The 13,066-nt window shown below is 37.2% G+C and overlaps 1 protein-coding gene across 3 annotated transcripts; it reads right to left on the bottom strand.

Moving 5' to 3' along the window:
* Nucleotides 1-104: 104 nt before the first annotated feature.
* Nucleotides 105-12,964, bottom strand: LOC119862545. 3 transcript variants are annotated; one of them, XM_038419411.2, is made up of 6 exons: nt 9,510-12,964; nt 9,385-9,414; nt 7,758-7,804; nt 6,741-6,778; nt 1,996-2,062; nt 105-1,598 (listed from the first exon to the last, which is right to left on the bottom strand). In XM_038419411.2, the coding sequence occupies exons 3-6, from the start codon at nt 7,774-7,776 to the stop codon at nt 517-519; spliced, it is 1,206 nt and encodes a 401-aa protein (XP_038275339.1). In that variant the 5' UTR covers nt 7,777-7,804; nt 9,385-9,414; nt 9,510-12,964; the 3' UTR covers nt 105-516. The 3 variants fall into 3 exon arrangements, with proteins under 3 accessions (XP_038275339.1, XP_043349902.1, XP_038275340.1); XM_043493967.1 differs by having other exon boundaries at nt 9,385-12,964; XM_038419412.2 differs by lacking the exon at nt 7,758-7,804 and having other exon boundaries at nt 9,104-9,414.
* Between the last annotated feature and the right edge of the window lie 102 nt (nt 12,965-13,066).

Genomic DNA, 13,066 nt, shown 5'->3' with positions numbered 1-13,066 from the left:
GGATAGGTCCATCAATAGCTATTAGTCAGGAAAGGCAGAGATGGTGTCCTTAGCTTCTGTTTGCCAGAAGCAGGGAATCGGTGACAGGGCATGGATCACTTGATGATTACTTGTTTTATTCATTCCCTCAGAAGCACCTGGCTTTGGCCATTGTCAGAAGACAGGACACTGGGCTAGATGGACTGTTGGTCTGACCCAGTATGGTCGTTCTCAAGTTCTTATGGAGTACTCCAAGAGGCCCCCTTTGCAACCCACTTCCTTCCTGATGTATCAGAACCATGGTAATTTTACTGCAGTTAGCACCTTCTCTAACAACAGAATAAGCTTATCCAAGGTCAACAATCCATCATGGTAAACACTGAAAATTAACATTTTTTAAAAATGGTGTTTAATTACTGAGATGAATATCGTTACAGCAAAGATCAGGTCTAGATGACAATGACGAACTAGAAGACTGTTCTCTAAAATTTAAGTAAATGCAATGAAGGGTACCAATAAATAACTATTTTTAAGAGTCTATTCGTGGTTCTTAAGAACTATGTTTAAAAGCTTTATATCATCCTCTAGCAACTTCTTCAACACACTTTTGTTTTGCTCTGCCTGACTTCCACAGAAAACATGTTTCATAGCATCAAGAACAGCAATAGCTTTTACACTAATATCCTCTGGGACATATTTCTTGTCAGAACTACCAATATATGTAGCTAGCTGAGGACTAAAATCATACAGCAGGTTAATAAATGCTCTTAACTTTCTGATTTCTGCCATGTCCTGTTCTACTTCTTCTGCGTTCTGTTCTACCTTTTCTTTCGGAGGTGAAGGTTTAGGTTGGTGATATAGCTGACCTAGTGAAGCCTCTGCTTCTTTTTCCAGCATAAGAGATTTCGTTATATAGTTTTCAGATGATTCAACATACTCTTTGAGGTGTGGATTTTCTTTAACATAATCTGGTGGCTTCTGTAACAATTTTTTTAGCTTTTCAATCTTTTCCAAGATTACTTCACCTGCAGGTCGATGTTTCACTTTGTCATATACATGTATCTTTTTCACCTTTGCAACATGTTTCAGTTTTTCTGCTTCTTTGGTGATGTTTTCTGTTTCTGTTAGAGTTTTCTGTTTCTGTTTGAGTTTTTTTACATTCTTTAAAGATTGAACTAGATTTTCCAGGGATCCATTTGTTAACTGATCAAAAGTCTTACTTTTTCTTTTTGAAATAACATTTTCAAATGTAATAAATATTTTTTTAAGTGGTGTTGTTGAGCTAGAAGACTCATTAGGGTGTAAAATAACAGAAACTTCAGTGCCAGTTCGCAGTCTCCAAAAGGGGGTTGTTGTAGATGTAGTAAATTTTCTTGTAACAGCAGCTTTTTTCTTTGACTTCTGTAGCTTTCCACCATGTTTTTGGCCCACATTTAACCAAAGAGAGCCAATACTTTCATTAATATACGATTTCACTATTTTGGGTGTAATGATTGTTCGTTCAGTTGGTGTGCGCTGTGTAGGAACATCTTGTATCATATCCTGCAGAATCTCCACAAGGCTCCTCAGGGTTTTTTCTTCTTTCTTTTCTTCTGACCCAAAAGGGGTTGTACGAGATTCTATAAAAGATTATCAAATAATTATAAAGTGCATTCATAAAAATTGCAGGTGCACATTTGCCTAATATACTTTCACCTATACCATGAGTAAACAAATTCCAGCTATATCTGGACTTTTGCCATAACTTTAATGATTTTCATATTTATAGAAAATCTATGATTTTTGACATTTTTAATGTAACCCTGCCTTCTTAAATGAATTATGTAGGACATTTGCATGGAGTTTCTTTTTTGCAAGCCTGCAAGTTGGGGATTTTTCTACTCTTAGTTCTAGAATGCTGAAATATGGGCACGGGCACAGCTCCCCAAGAGCTAGCTGCTTTGAAACAGATCTTGTCACCGCAAATCTAAATGATCAGCAAAGACATTGTTGTGAATGAGAGCGAGGAGTTCTTACCATAGATTGTTAAGTTGTCTGTTCCTGAGCTTGAAACCTGGATAGATGAGGTTGGATGCACACTGATCTGTTAAGCACAAAAATAACTGTAATTGCAATGTTTCAGAGTAGCAGCCATGTTAGTCTGTATTCGCAAAAAGAAAAGGAGTACTTGTGGCACCTTAGAGACTAACAAATTTATTAGAGCATAAGCTTTCGTGAGCTACAGCTCACTTCATCGGATGACTTTCATGTCATTATAACAGTATTTTTCTTCATATTAGTCCACATTATTTTGGGGCAATAATTAAGGCAGATTTCCAGACAAAATAATATGACCTAATCAGAACATTATAGCTAAAACCAAACCAAACAAATGAAGCAAACAAATTAAAAGTTAAGGTCACCAAAAAAAAAAAAAGAGAGAGAAACAGAGATTCCAAACAACAGAGAACATAGATCTCAGATATTTGTGGTACCACACACAATCATAACTTTGCCTCCCTTCTACTCCCGCTATATAAGGAAAACATACGTCTTTGGCAACATCACAGCTCGCTAAAATGTTAAAACTGGAAATACTATCGTGGTTCTGCCTGGGAACCTGACATCTGGGAACATTCTCAAAACTGTATAACTTAACATTTTGCGATCTTAAACCACATTTTCCATTATTTGCATAGTAGTGTGCGTGTATACTTCATATACAAAAAAAGAATCCCAAGGTTGGAAATTAAGCACTCAAAAATTAGGAAATGCCAGAATTAAGATTGCCTATGCAACTTTAATTTGCCCCCTTGTGTAGTCTTTAATTATATGACCCAATAATATTTTTTTCATAGGGCCTCTGCCTTACTGAGAGCACAGGATGGATGGTGCTTATTCATAGCTTGATCCTGCTACTACTGAAATGAGAGTTCAGATTCCTATTGACTTTTGTGGTGCAGGATCAAGTACTGAATACGTAGCTATTCAATATTTAATTTTTATCCTCATCATTCAATGTGTGACCCCCTTCGTTGTTTACTGCACATCATTTAAGCCCTGTACTAAATACAGAACTATTCATTTTCTTACATGGGCTTTTCTATGGCATTCATCACTGAAGCGTCTTAGTGCTTCAAAAACATTAATGAATTTATCTTCACAATGTCCTTTGAAGTGAAGTGATATTATTATTCCCATTTCACAGATAGGAAACTGAGGTTCAGAGCGATTGTCAAAAGTGTCCATTAATTTTGGGTGTCCCCCTCAACGTACCTGCAGCCTAATTTTTCAGAGCACTTAGCATTTTTATAGCACATTATATGTTCAAAGCACAGCACTCATTGACTTCAGTTGCAGGTATGAGTGCTCAGCACTTCCGCAAATTCAACCCCTGCGTCTCACGTTGGACACCCAGAAAATGGGGAACACCTAAGGGCCATCTTCAAAAATTTTGATTTAAGTGACTTTTTCCGGTCTCACATAGAAATTCAGTGATGGCGCCTGAGATAGAATCCAGAATGGTATTCACCCGCCTTAACCACGAGACAATCCTTTATCTTCATGAAGTCCTGTCTGATTCACTGCATACCTTCCAATTTATACAACTAAAGACTTTAAATACTTAAGGCAGATAGCCTCCAGAAAAGCCCCCATATGGTTACAGAGAAAAGCTTGAAATGTGAACCCCAATGGCATAAAAGCCAATAAAAAGAAATCCAATTTTTTTATTTTTAAAAAACTCGTAATTTTTAAGCCCAGACTTGTGATTTTTGGTGCTTTTTGAATGCTTGAGGTTGGTAATATTGCTTATAATTCAGCCAAATTTGAGTGAATTTTCACAGGGCAGCAAAAGGCACCTCTCTGACCTCAGGAGGACCCCCTTGCAAATTTCAAGTCTGTGAGCCAAAACACAGTGATGCTAAAACTTTTCAACAAAATAGTTGTAAGAATTTGTTAACATTGGCAAACAACATATATTTCCCTTTCCCCTGACCACTTTCTTGAAAACAGATGAACTGTTTTTGCTGAAACTTTCAAAGACACTGAGGCTGGGGAAAACACCTAGCATGGAAAATTTCAGGCTAAACTGTTCAAATTTGTCAAAATTATGAGTACCTGATAACAGGAGCTTATAATAGACAGTGTGAAGCAATCTTAACCATAGGCATCTTTCAGCTCTGCCTATAATAATCTAAACACAAGGGTAAATGGGTTGAAACTGCCAACAGGTGCAGGCAGTCCAACTACTGTGAACAGAAAGGGGTTAAAATTATTATAAATCTTCCAGTATGTGCAGCATGAGAGAAATACATTAGGAAGGGAGAGTGGGAGTTGCATATGTCTTTGAAAAGTACATGAAATTTTGGAAGAAAGATGTTGTGTTCCTTTCTTGACAAGAAAGGATAAACTAGAAGTGTACTTTGTAATTCTGCAACTGTCTTGTTTATTATCTATTTCACTCTGTGGTTATATTAATTCTACAATGCCTTTTCAGACACATTTGTATGAAAACCCCCTACCAAATAAAGTTTATTATTATTCCATTCTTGTGGTTTTTGGATGTTTTAGCATCTATAATTCCTATTGGATGACTTTCCTTCTCCTGTATTTCAACATTGTCTTTATGTACCACAGTAAATTTGGTACAAGTGTTCGAAGATTCAATCAGTGACACTACATATATTTGATCCATTATAAAACTCTATAAGCTTCTTCCTGAGCTTTCTTTGCCTGAGGAACTGAAGAACCATATCAGTTCTCCCTACTAAACTATTTCACTGCCCCTAACGCTTCCGACATATGGGGACAAAGTTATGTATTTATTTCTTCTGCATAATCTAAATGATTAATTTCTACTCACTTTTTGTTTTGAACCCAAACCGTATTTGGAATAGTCTGCTGATGTCCAAACGTGACAAGTGCATTTTGCTGAGTAACTCATAGCAGTTTTCTTTGCTTTCAGTAAAAATGGTAGGTGCATAACTCAGCCTCTGTGATGGTGCTCCAAAACATTCACAACTGTATTTTCAATGTCCGCTTAAATTTTTCCACCTTGCTGTCTGATTGATGTTAGAGGCCTGATATGGGTTTAATTAATCACCAAATTTGTGTGAACTCAAATATTCAGAACTTAAAATCCATTTCTTGGTGCTAGTTTACTCCTAGGGAAACACCAAATCTAGCGATAAAAGAATTTACTGCAGAGCTACGTAGGGCCTTGTTTTTATATGTGGCCTCTATTTTTAATTTATTATTATTATTTTTTTGTATTACTATAGCACCTAGGAACTCTATTCAAGGGACAAGACACTTTTATGCTAGACACTGTACAAACATCAAACAAAAAGATGGTCCCTGCCCCCAAAGAGCTTACAATCGAAGTATAAGATAAGAGACAACAGACGGATATAGACAGCCAGTTTACAAGGAAAAATGAGAGAATATTGGTCAGTATGATAGGCAATGGTCACAATATACCAGCAGGCTAACATTTATTTAAACTTGCTTATGCATTTGTTCACATTCAAGCTTTTTCCTGTGAAAAAATTAAAACGCATGCAACTTTTCCACATGCAAGCTAAGTAGCTTTGCACTAACAATGTTATTTTAGAGACAAATACAATTTGCACACATAAATTTGAATTTTTTCCATGCAAAAGTTTAGGTATTAATAAATGTATGCAGAAGTTCAATTGAAGACATACATTTAGCGATTGGGATGAGACCTCTTTGAAAATTTGTTCTCCGTACTCTAAAACTGTTCAATATTTATTTCAGCAGCAAACTTCTCTGCCTCAAACTTACTCTAATATGCTGTAATAGTCAATGTTGTTTACAACTTATGCGTACAGCAAAAAGGCATGAAGTTAAGGCATATCAGAAATTTATTTGAAGAGCTGTGGGGCCACATGAAAAAGTCTGAAAATATTCTATTTGGAAGTGATTCTGCATCTATATCATCTGTGACTTGCAGATGAACCATTCTAATCTGCAATATCCACAGAGCTCACAATCTAAGTAAAGTCAAGTGTGCTAAGGATTGGGATGAGAGAGAGAAAGAAAATACTGGTGTTTTTTTTAAAAAAAGAATAAAGTGAAAATCAGAAAATGATATATGAACAGAACTGTTCCTAAATACAGTATTTTTCAGTTTTTCCCAGAAGAGACCAATGTTTCTTTTAAAATAGATATGAAAGCACTAACAACAAAGAAACAAAAATCAGCACACGTTCTAGAATAACCTAAAAAAAAGTGTCACTCAGTGAAAACACTTACCCTGCTTAATAGAAACTTCTATTATAGAAGAATAATATAATTCTTATTATAAAGAATAAGTATCTTTACTAAGGCCCTGATCCTGAAAAGATTAAAGTTAAACACGTGTGTAAATCTCTGCAGGACCGGGACCTAATTAATTAATTGGTTATTCTGTCATAGAATATGTCAAATTTTCCTTTTTTCTCAATCTCTCCCAATGTTGGACTTGATCCTGTTCCCATACAAGTCAATGGAAAAATCTCTTAGCAGCAGAATTAGACTTATCGTATACAATGTAATAGTGAAAAGTAGTAATTAACAAGTAAAGTATTTTCTTTGTTTTTATTTTAGAGAAATAAGAAATGAGAAGACTGATAAACTCAAATTATAGTGAAATGTTATTAGGCATATCTCCTTGGGGCAGGGACAATTACTTCTTTTCTGTTTGAAAGGACCCTAGCACATGGTGGGCAAAAACAGAAATAAATACATTTATTTTCAAAATCCCAAATTAGACTTACCTTTATGTGTTTAACATTCTCGAAAGTATGTTGCAATGCTAAAAGAAAAAAACACTTTTAAAATTAAAATTAGTTCTTGAGAATAACATTTAAATTAGACAATGTCAATGCTGAGGTACAGACTGGTATTCTTTTATTTTATAAATGTGCCCTGTGCATTGTATTTAAAAGTGTTTACCTCACATTACACCAAACAGGGAAAGAAAGCACACTGCAAAGTTAAAATATGAAATTATAACAAAAAATAAGATAACTTCTCTTTATTTGAAGTAATTGTGTGTTGGAAGTTTAGGGCCAGTTTTTCAAAAATCTCAGTACCAGCTTCTCTGATTTAGGTATCCAAATGAAGTGTCCAGATTTTCAAAACGTGTCAACTTTCATGTCACCTAATTAACATGAAAAATGGGAGCTGCTGGGTGCTGATCTCTTCTGAAAATCTGGCCATTTCAATGTAAGTGCCTAATTTGGAGGCTGAGCTGAGCACTTTTGAAAAGCTAGTCCCTTAACTTCTGCATGAAAAATAGAGAAGAAATTTACAACTGTTTTTCAGAACCCTAATAATGGAGTAAAGAAATATGACATTTAGAATTACATGCCATGCCCGGTAATCAGGAATTTTTCCTACTTTCAAATATTATTTCTTTAAATTAGACTGCACTCTTCTGGGGATGTTGGATTGAGTGTTTCTGCCAGCAGATGAAGAAAGAAAACCAAAAAGATTGCTCAAGATCACAGTAAGTGTCATCTCTCTCAGTATAAGAAATTCCACTACAGTAATCACTCACTTGTGAAACCACATAACTGTAAAATTAAACACAAGGAAAAAGAAAAAAAAGACAACAGAATCAAGAGAAAATGTAGGATTCTGGACTGATAAAATCCAATTTACAAATGTCATCAAAGCATTTTAAGTAACAAAAAATTGTTCATTCTATAAAGTTGGCCGTTATCCATCTAGGACTGCCTTAACTAAGAAGCAATGCAACAAAGGTAAAGCAAAAATCTCTGAAGCAGTACCTGGAGAACTTATCCACATGAAGTTTCTTTTGTAGAAGACCAGACTTCTAGACACAAAGAGTCAGTGGAGGAATGAACAGAACTCTGTATAGCATTTTAATAAATGTATTGTATCGAAGCATCCTATCAAAGACTCAAGACATTCCAAATGCCTTTATAGAACAATTCTAATGAAACCTGGTCAAGCCTTGTTGTTGACTTTATAGATATTATAATATTCTTTTCTTTCCCACTCTATGCTGCCTAAATAGTCCTCCAGGTACATTTTGAAAGCCCCTTAGACACCAACAAAATATTAAATAATGTTGTTAGGATCAAAGATTTGACATAAAGACCGATAAAATAACCTTGTGACCCTAGACAAATTCAAAATTGATTTAAAAAAAAAATTAAGAATACGTCGGGAATGGTGGCACTGAGGCTGGTGGATGGCTCAGGGGTTCTGGGCTGCGGTGCATGAGGCCAATCAGGTGTCCGGTGCCACTGACAGCTTGGCCAGCGTGTGGCTGAAGGACTGGCTAGAACACCACAAATGACGTGAGGGCTGATGGACCGATCAATCAAAGTGAAAACTGAGGATAATTCTACAATATTTTGTCTATGTGAAACTAGAAAAATGGCTTCACCAAAGAAATTCTTACTTGTCCTTTCTGCCTAACACATAGCCACTAAAAGGAAGCTTTGGGGAAAAAAAAGATGCAAAAAGACAACCTAAGAATTTTAAACTGATCTTCCATTGATGCACAAAGGATCTATGCAAGTTTCCAGCTCAACCAGCAGAAAACCCTAGCACTTAGAACTTTGACTGCCACTTATCAGCACGAGTTTCCAAAATGCTTTCTCTGATGTATCAACTACAGCTTCTAGGTTCTCGTCTAAGCCATTGGGGAAAAAATTGTGCAAGTCTCTGTATTTGCTAAAGGTAGCTTGTGATTCTTGCTAAAAGAACAAATTTACTTCTGGATTTCTCCTGCCTTTCATAATGTTTCATGATCATCTCATCATGCAAGTCATATTTTCCAAGACGTGGCTACATCAAATCAGCCTTAATATTGCGGTGAGCTGCTATGTGGTCTATTAAGAAGCCATTCAAACCAAACTAAAGAACTATCAGCATCTGCTGGCTCATAATTTAGATGGTGAAACTTGGCGCTTCCAAGTCTTATGTTTTTGATACTTCACATCACCACTACAATGTCAAATATGATGTGTACCTGCTTTCTATTTCTGCTTCTTACTAAAATGAAAGCCTCCATCCTGATCCCCTAGACTCTGAAGAGAGATTATAGCCTTCAAGACCCCTTGTGTTGTTAGGATACTGAGCAAGGCACTTTATCACACCTTACTTTGTTTCTGCAGCTCACAGGAATACACAATCTTGTGACTCAACCATCACAGACTGAAGCTATCTTGACTATGAAGATACTGGTCCTGTGTACTTTGAGTCCACTGGCTCAAACTGAGGCTTTATAAGTCTTCCAGATAAAAACCTGAGCTAGGGGACAGTATCCATACAAGAAACCATCAGGCTCCAAGCTCTGGTCTAGTCCACAACATAATATAGATCTGGCCTTTGAAGCTGAAGAACTTTTCTTGCATGATCAATTTTCCAACAAAGTTGTTTTACCGAGAGTTTTAAGCATCTCAAAGGATTGACCTAGAGAGAAAAATAAATTTCTTAGTTCAACTGAACAATCATAAGGAACCCAAAACAGGGCCAGGCTGATAAGAAGAAAAAAAAGTTAATCTTACCCCTGCTCAAGTATGGAGAGGATTTGCAAGTCCAAAGTCAAACCAAGTGTATTTAGTATTCATATTGATTACTTAAGAATTCGCAGTTAACACTCTGAGGTTTGATAGGTTCTCGTCCCAAGATCAGGCCCAGTATTATTAAAATTATTGTTCAGTTGGGAACCCCGATGTGCCAGGTTGCAACACTCAAAATCCATAGATCAAGCAACAGGTTTGGCGACCAAACGGGGAAGGGTCCACAATGGCAACCCCTGTAGCTTAAACCTGGGCACAGGTAACTCACCTGCAATAAAAATATAAATTGAAATCCAAATTAATCTCTCAATTAGAATGCCGTGCCTGTCACAAACACTATATGTTTCCAGACTACAGGACTTCCTCTTTTCCTCTGCTGGTATTCTTCTTTTGTTTCTCTGCCTCTAGTATACTACATCTACTTGTACTTAGCTGACCAACTCCGCAATAGAGAGAATATCGTCCCCCTCGGAGGAACAGTAACTAGCACACACACACACGCACGCGCATGCATACACCCCTCAAGCACAGGTATTTAAGTCCTTGACCATCAGACTCACATGGCATGCCAGAGGCAGGGTAGGACCCTCACAGATAGCAACCTGTCTCCCACCACTAGGTCTCCATGATCATTTTAACCTGCGTGAGGATGCGAGTGGGGCGATGTGAGACATCAGCCTGATTACACTCTGATTGCATCCTCATTTGGTGTTATTGACTAGTCATTTGTGTTCAGAATCTCACAAGAAGGGGGTTTCTGTGCCGTTTAAAATTTAACCAAGTGTTAAGGGGGCTTTGTAAATTGCAACTGTTTGTAATATTAAAGGTACCTAAAGTGAATTAAGTAGCAGCATCGGGCCCAGTGACCACACCCTCTGAGGTGAGAGGGGAGCTGATTTCATATGCCAGTTTAGCCACCAATAGGCCACAGTAATTTAGAATCTCTCCAAATCTGTCTACTCACATTATTTGGTCCCATGCCAAAGTTCACAGGCCTCAAATCCTTATGCTAACTGCTTAAGTCAATGTCTTGCAGCAGTGGATTGCAACCTGTGGTCCGCAGACTCTTGGGGTCCACAGATTATGTCTAAGATTTCCAAAAGGGTCCGCACTTTCATTTGATATTTTGTAGGGGTGCACAAATTTTAAAAAGGTTGAAAACTACTGTCTGACAGGGATACAGGCCTGTAGGCTCATGCTTTATTGCCTTAACTTATGCCTATGCCTTACCTAGCAAACACCTATAGGTAACAGGTGAAGACTGATTAAATCAATTTTGTCTTGAAATTAGAAAAAAAGATACTGTAATTTAGAAGCTGGAAAGCTCTGGTGACTATCTGTGATTTGTCATCTCTGGAGGACAGATGTAATTGAAAAAAGAGGAAGAGGACTTGGGCTGTCAAGAAAATATTGATTTGTACTCAGCTGTCTTCTTTTAAATTTCTTCCAAACCTTCATAGAATAGCAATCATACTGGAGCAGAAGACCTATCAGATGCGACTTGACACTGTATCCTCTTGTCCATAATACTACCAGATAGTCTTTCTATCCTTTGAAATGGGAGTTATGACACGAAAAATGCTGACAGACCTATAAATGCTGTCAGCCAGGAACTTAAAATCACACATATTACATGCACCAATTTCTTAATATATAAAGAAAAAAAGGTATTCCCCATCTCCTGTATCTGTGTACTACAGTTCCAAATATTAGAAACAAGTATAGTGGAACAATTACAGCTTCAGTGGCATTTGCAAGCGCCATCTGCTCTCCTCCCTAAAAGCTCCTTAAGATTCGTTGTTCTAGCAATGGCACAGCATTACCTTTTAGCATGACTGCATTAACCCTAGAACTTTTGACATGTTGATCATGTTTTGGGCATAGTCAATATAAACCAGAAAAGACTGCAGGTAAGGGATGCCCTTGCAACAGGTTCATCCTGACCCCCCAACCCAAGATTGGAACAGCACTTTAAGAACGTCATTTAGGCAGGAATTTGTGAGGACAAATAAAAATTGTAAAGTACAAATCTTTAGTAAAAAACAGAAGTAACAACATATTAGTTTTTTCATTTCTGTTGAACTGATTTGGAGTGCTTAAATATTGAAGAAAAAAAGTTTTCAGTAAAAAGGTATAGAAAATTGGATAGAGAAAGTCATAGATCCACATAGTTCATTCCACCTCCAAGCAGGAAAATCTACTTTTTGGTCTTAATCTTGCAAGTTCTTGCACAGTAAACAGACAGAAAAATAATGTTGTGGTGCTCCAGTGCTAGTGTTACCAGAAGCTACATGTAGGCAACAAATATTTACCAGTTTAAAAAAGTTAAGCCTCCACTCATTTTGAAAGCCTTTGGTTTTGGTACTCTGATTGAAGATTACTATCATCACCTGCTTTCCAGAGGTGCTGAGCAACCTATTAACCACTTACTTAAATTTCTGTCAATAATGTGAATCAAGATAAAAGGTAATCTGAATAAATAGGTAGAGAATGAAATGAAGAAACTGAATGCAGAAAAAAAACAAATTATTAACTGCCAGAGACAAATAGAGTGGGGAGAGAGTTGATCAGATTCATTCATCAATTTACACCCTACCCCACTTGCTGGTAGAGAGGCTCAATCCATTAAAGTTTCAAAGCCACTATTTTGCCTTGCCACTTCCCCAAACATGTGAACATTATATCCCATGTGTTCTGCGTGATGTGATAGGTTAGTAGTTTTAACACCTGACCTCTAACGACAGAACATGCTTGTTATTTTTAGTACCATAGAGAAACAGTGTGAGTTAGGCTGTTACATATATATTTTCAAGAAGAATGTAAGACATTAATTCTTGGACTAAATCTCCATCCACCACTTTAAAATGTATATCTAATGTTCTCACGCCGGATCCCTATTATTTCTTTCTGTTAAGTATATAAACACCCTTTCCCTTTTCATTCATTCATAGTTAATAATATCATTTGTTTGGGAAATATGTATGCAATTAACACATCAGGCATCTTATTAGTAGGTCATGCCAATTTTCCATAGCTCTATCGGTAACAATTATTTGACATTACTAGCTCCTTTTACAAGCCTACGCTAAACTTCAAAACCATTGAATCTATGCACATGGACGTACTGAAGTCAGTGGGGCTACATACTGATAGACCTTTGAGACAACACATAACTCAGTGAAGTCAGTAAGTTCACCCAAGCAGATCTGATTGCAGGATAGGGTTTATATTTGCTGTAAGTACAACAAATGCCTTTTATTGTAATGGGCAGCTGAGTGCCCTCTTATGTCTGAAGAAGTCAAGTTTCTCTCCCTGTGGATTCAGGTACTGCCCATTTTTTGTTTCTGCAGCCCCCTATCCATAGACAGCTCCCTCCAAATATTACACGTGCTATGCAATTAACCATCTTGAAACAGGCGGGACGGATCTGACCCATCCAGCTCCAAGGGAAGGCCGGGAGGGGCGGGAAGCAGCGGCTCCTGCCGCCCTTTGCCGGGCACGCAGCGAGGCGGGCTGGAGGCCGTCACGGGAGCAGGAGCCAG

The sequence above is a fragment of the Dermochelys coriacea genome, chromosome 10 (genome assembly GCF_009764565.3).
Source record: "Dermochelys coriacea isolate rDerCor1 chromosome 10, rDerCor1.pri.v4, whole genome shotgun sequence".
NCBI lineage: Eukaryota > Metazoa > Chordata > Testudines > Dermochelyidae > Dermochelys > Dermochelys coriacea.
This window is presented reverse-complemented; position numbering and strand designations above follow the sequence as displayed.

Bases quoted from the DNA above. Each gene is read 5' to 3' on its own strand.
- LOC119862545 (XM_043493967.1), bottom strand. The intron at 2,063-6,740 runs GTAAGTCTAATT...TGTGCTTAACAG, and splicing joins AGAATGTTAAACACATAAAG to ATCAGTGTGCATCCAACCTC. The intron at 1,599-1,995 runs GTAAGAACTCCT...AATCTTTTATAG, and splicing joins AGACAACTTAACAATCTATG to AATCTCGTACAACCCCTTTT.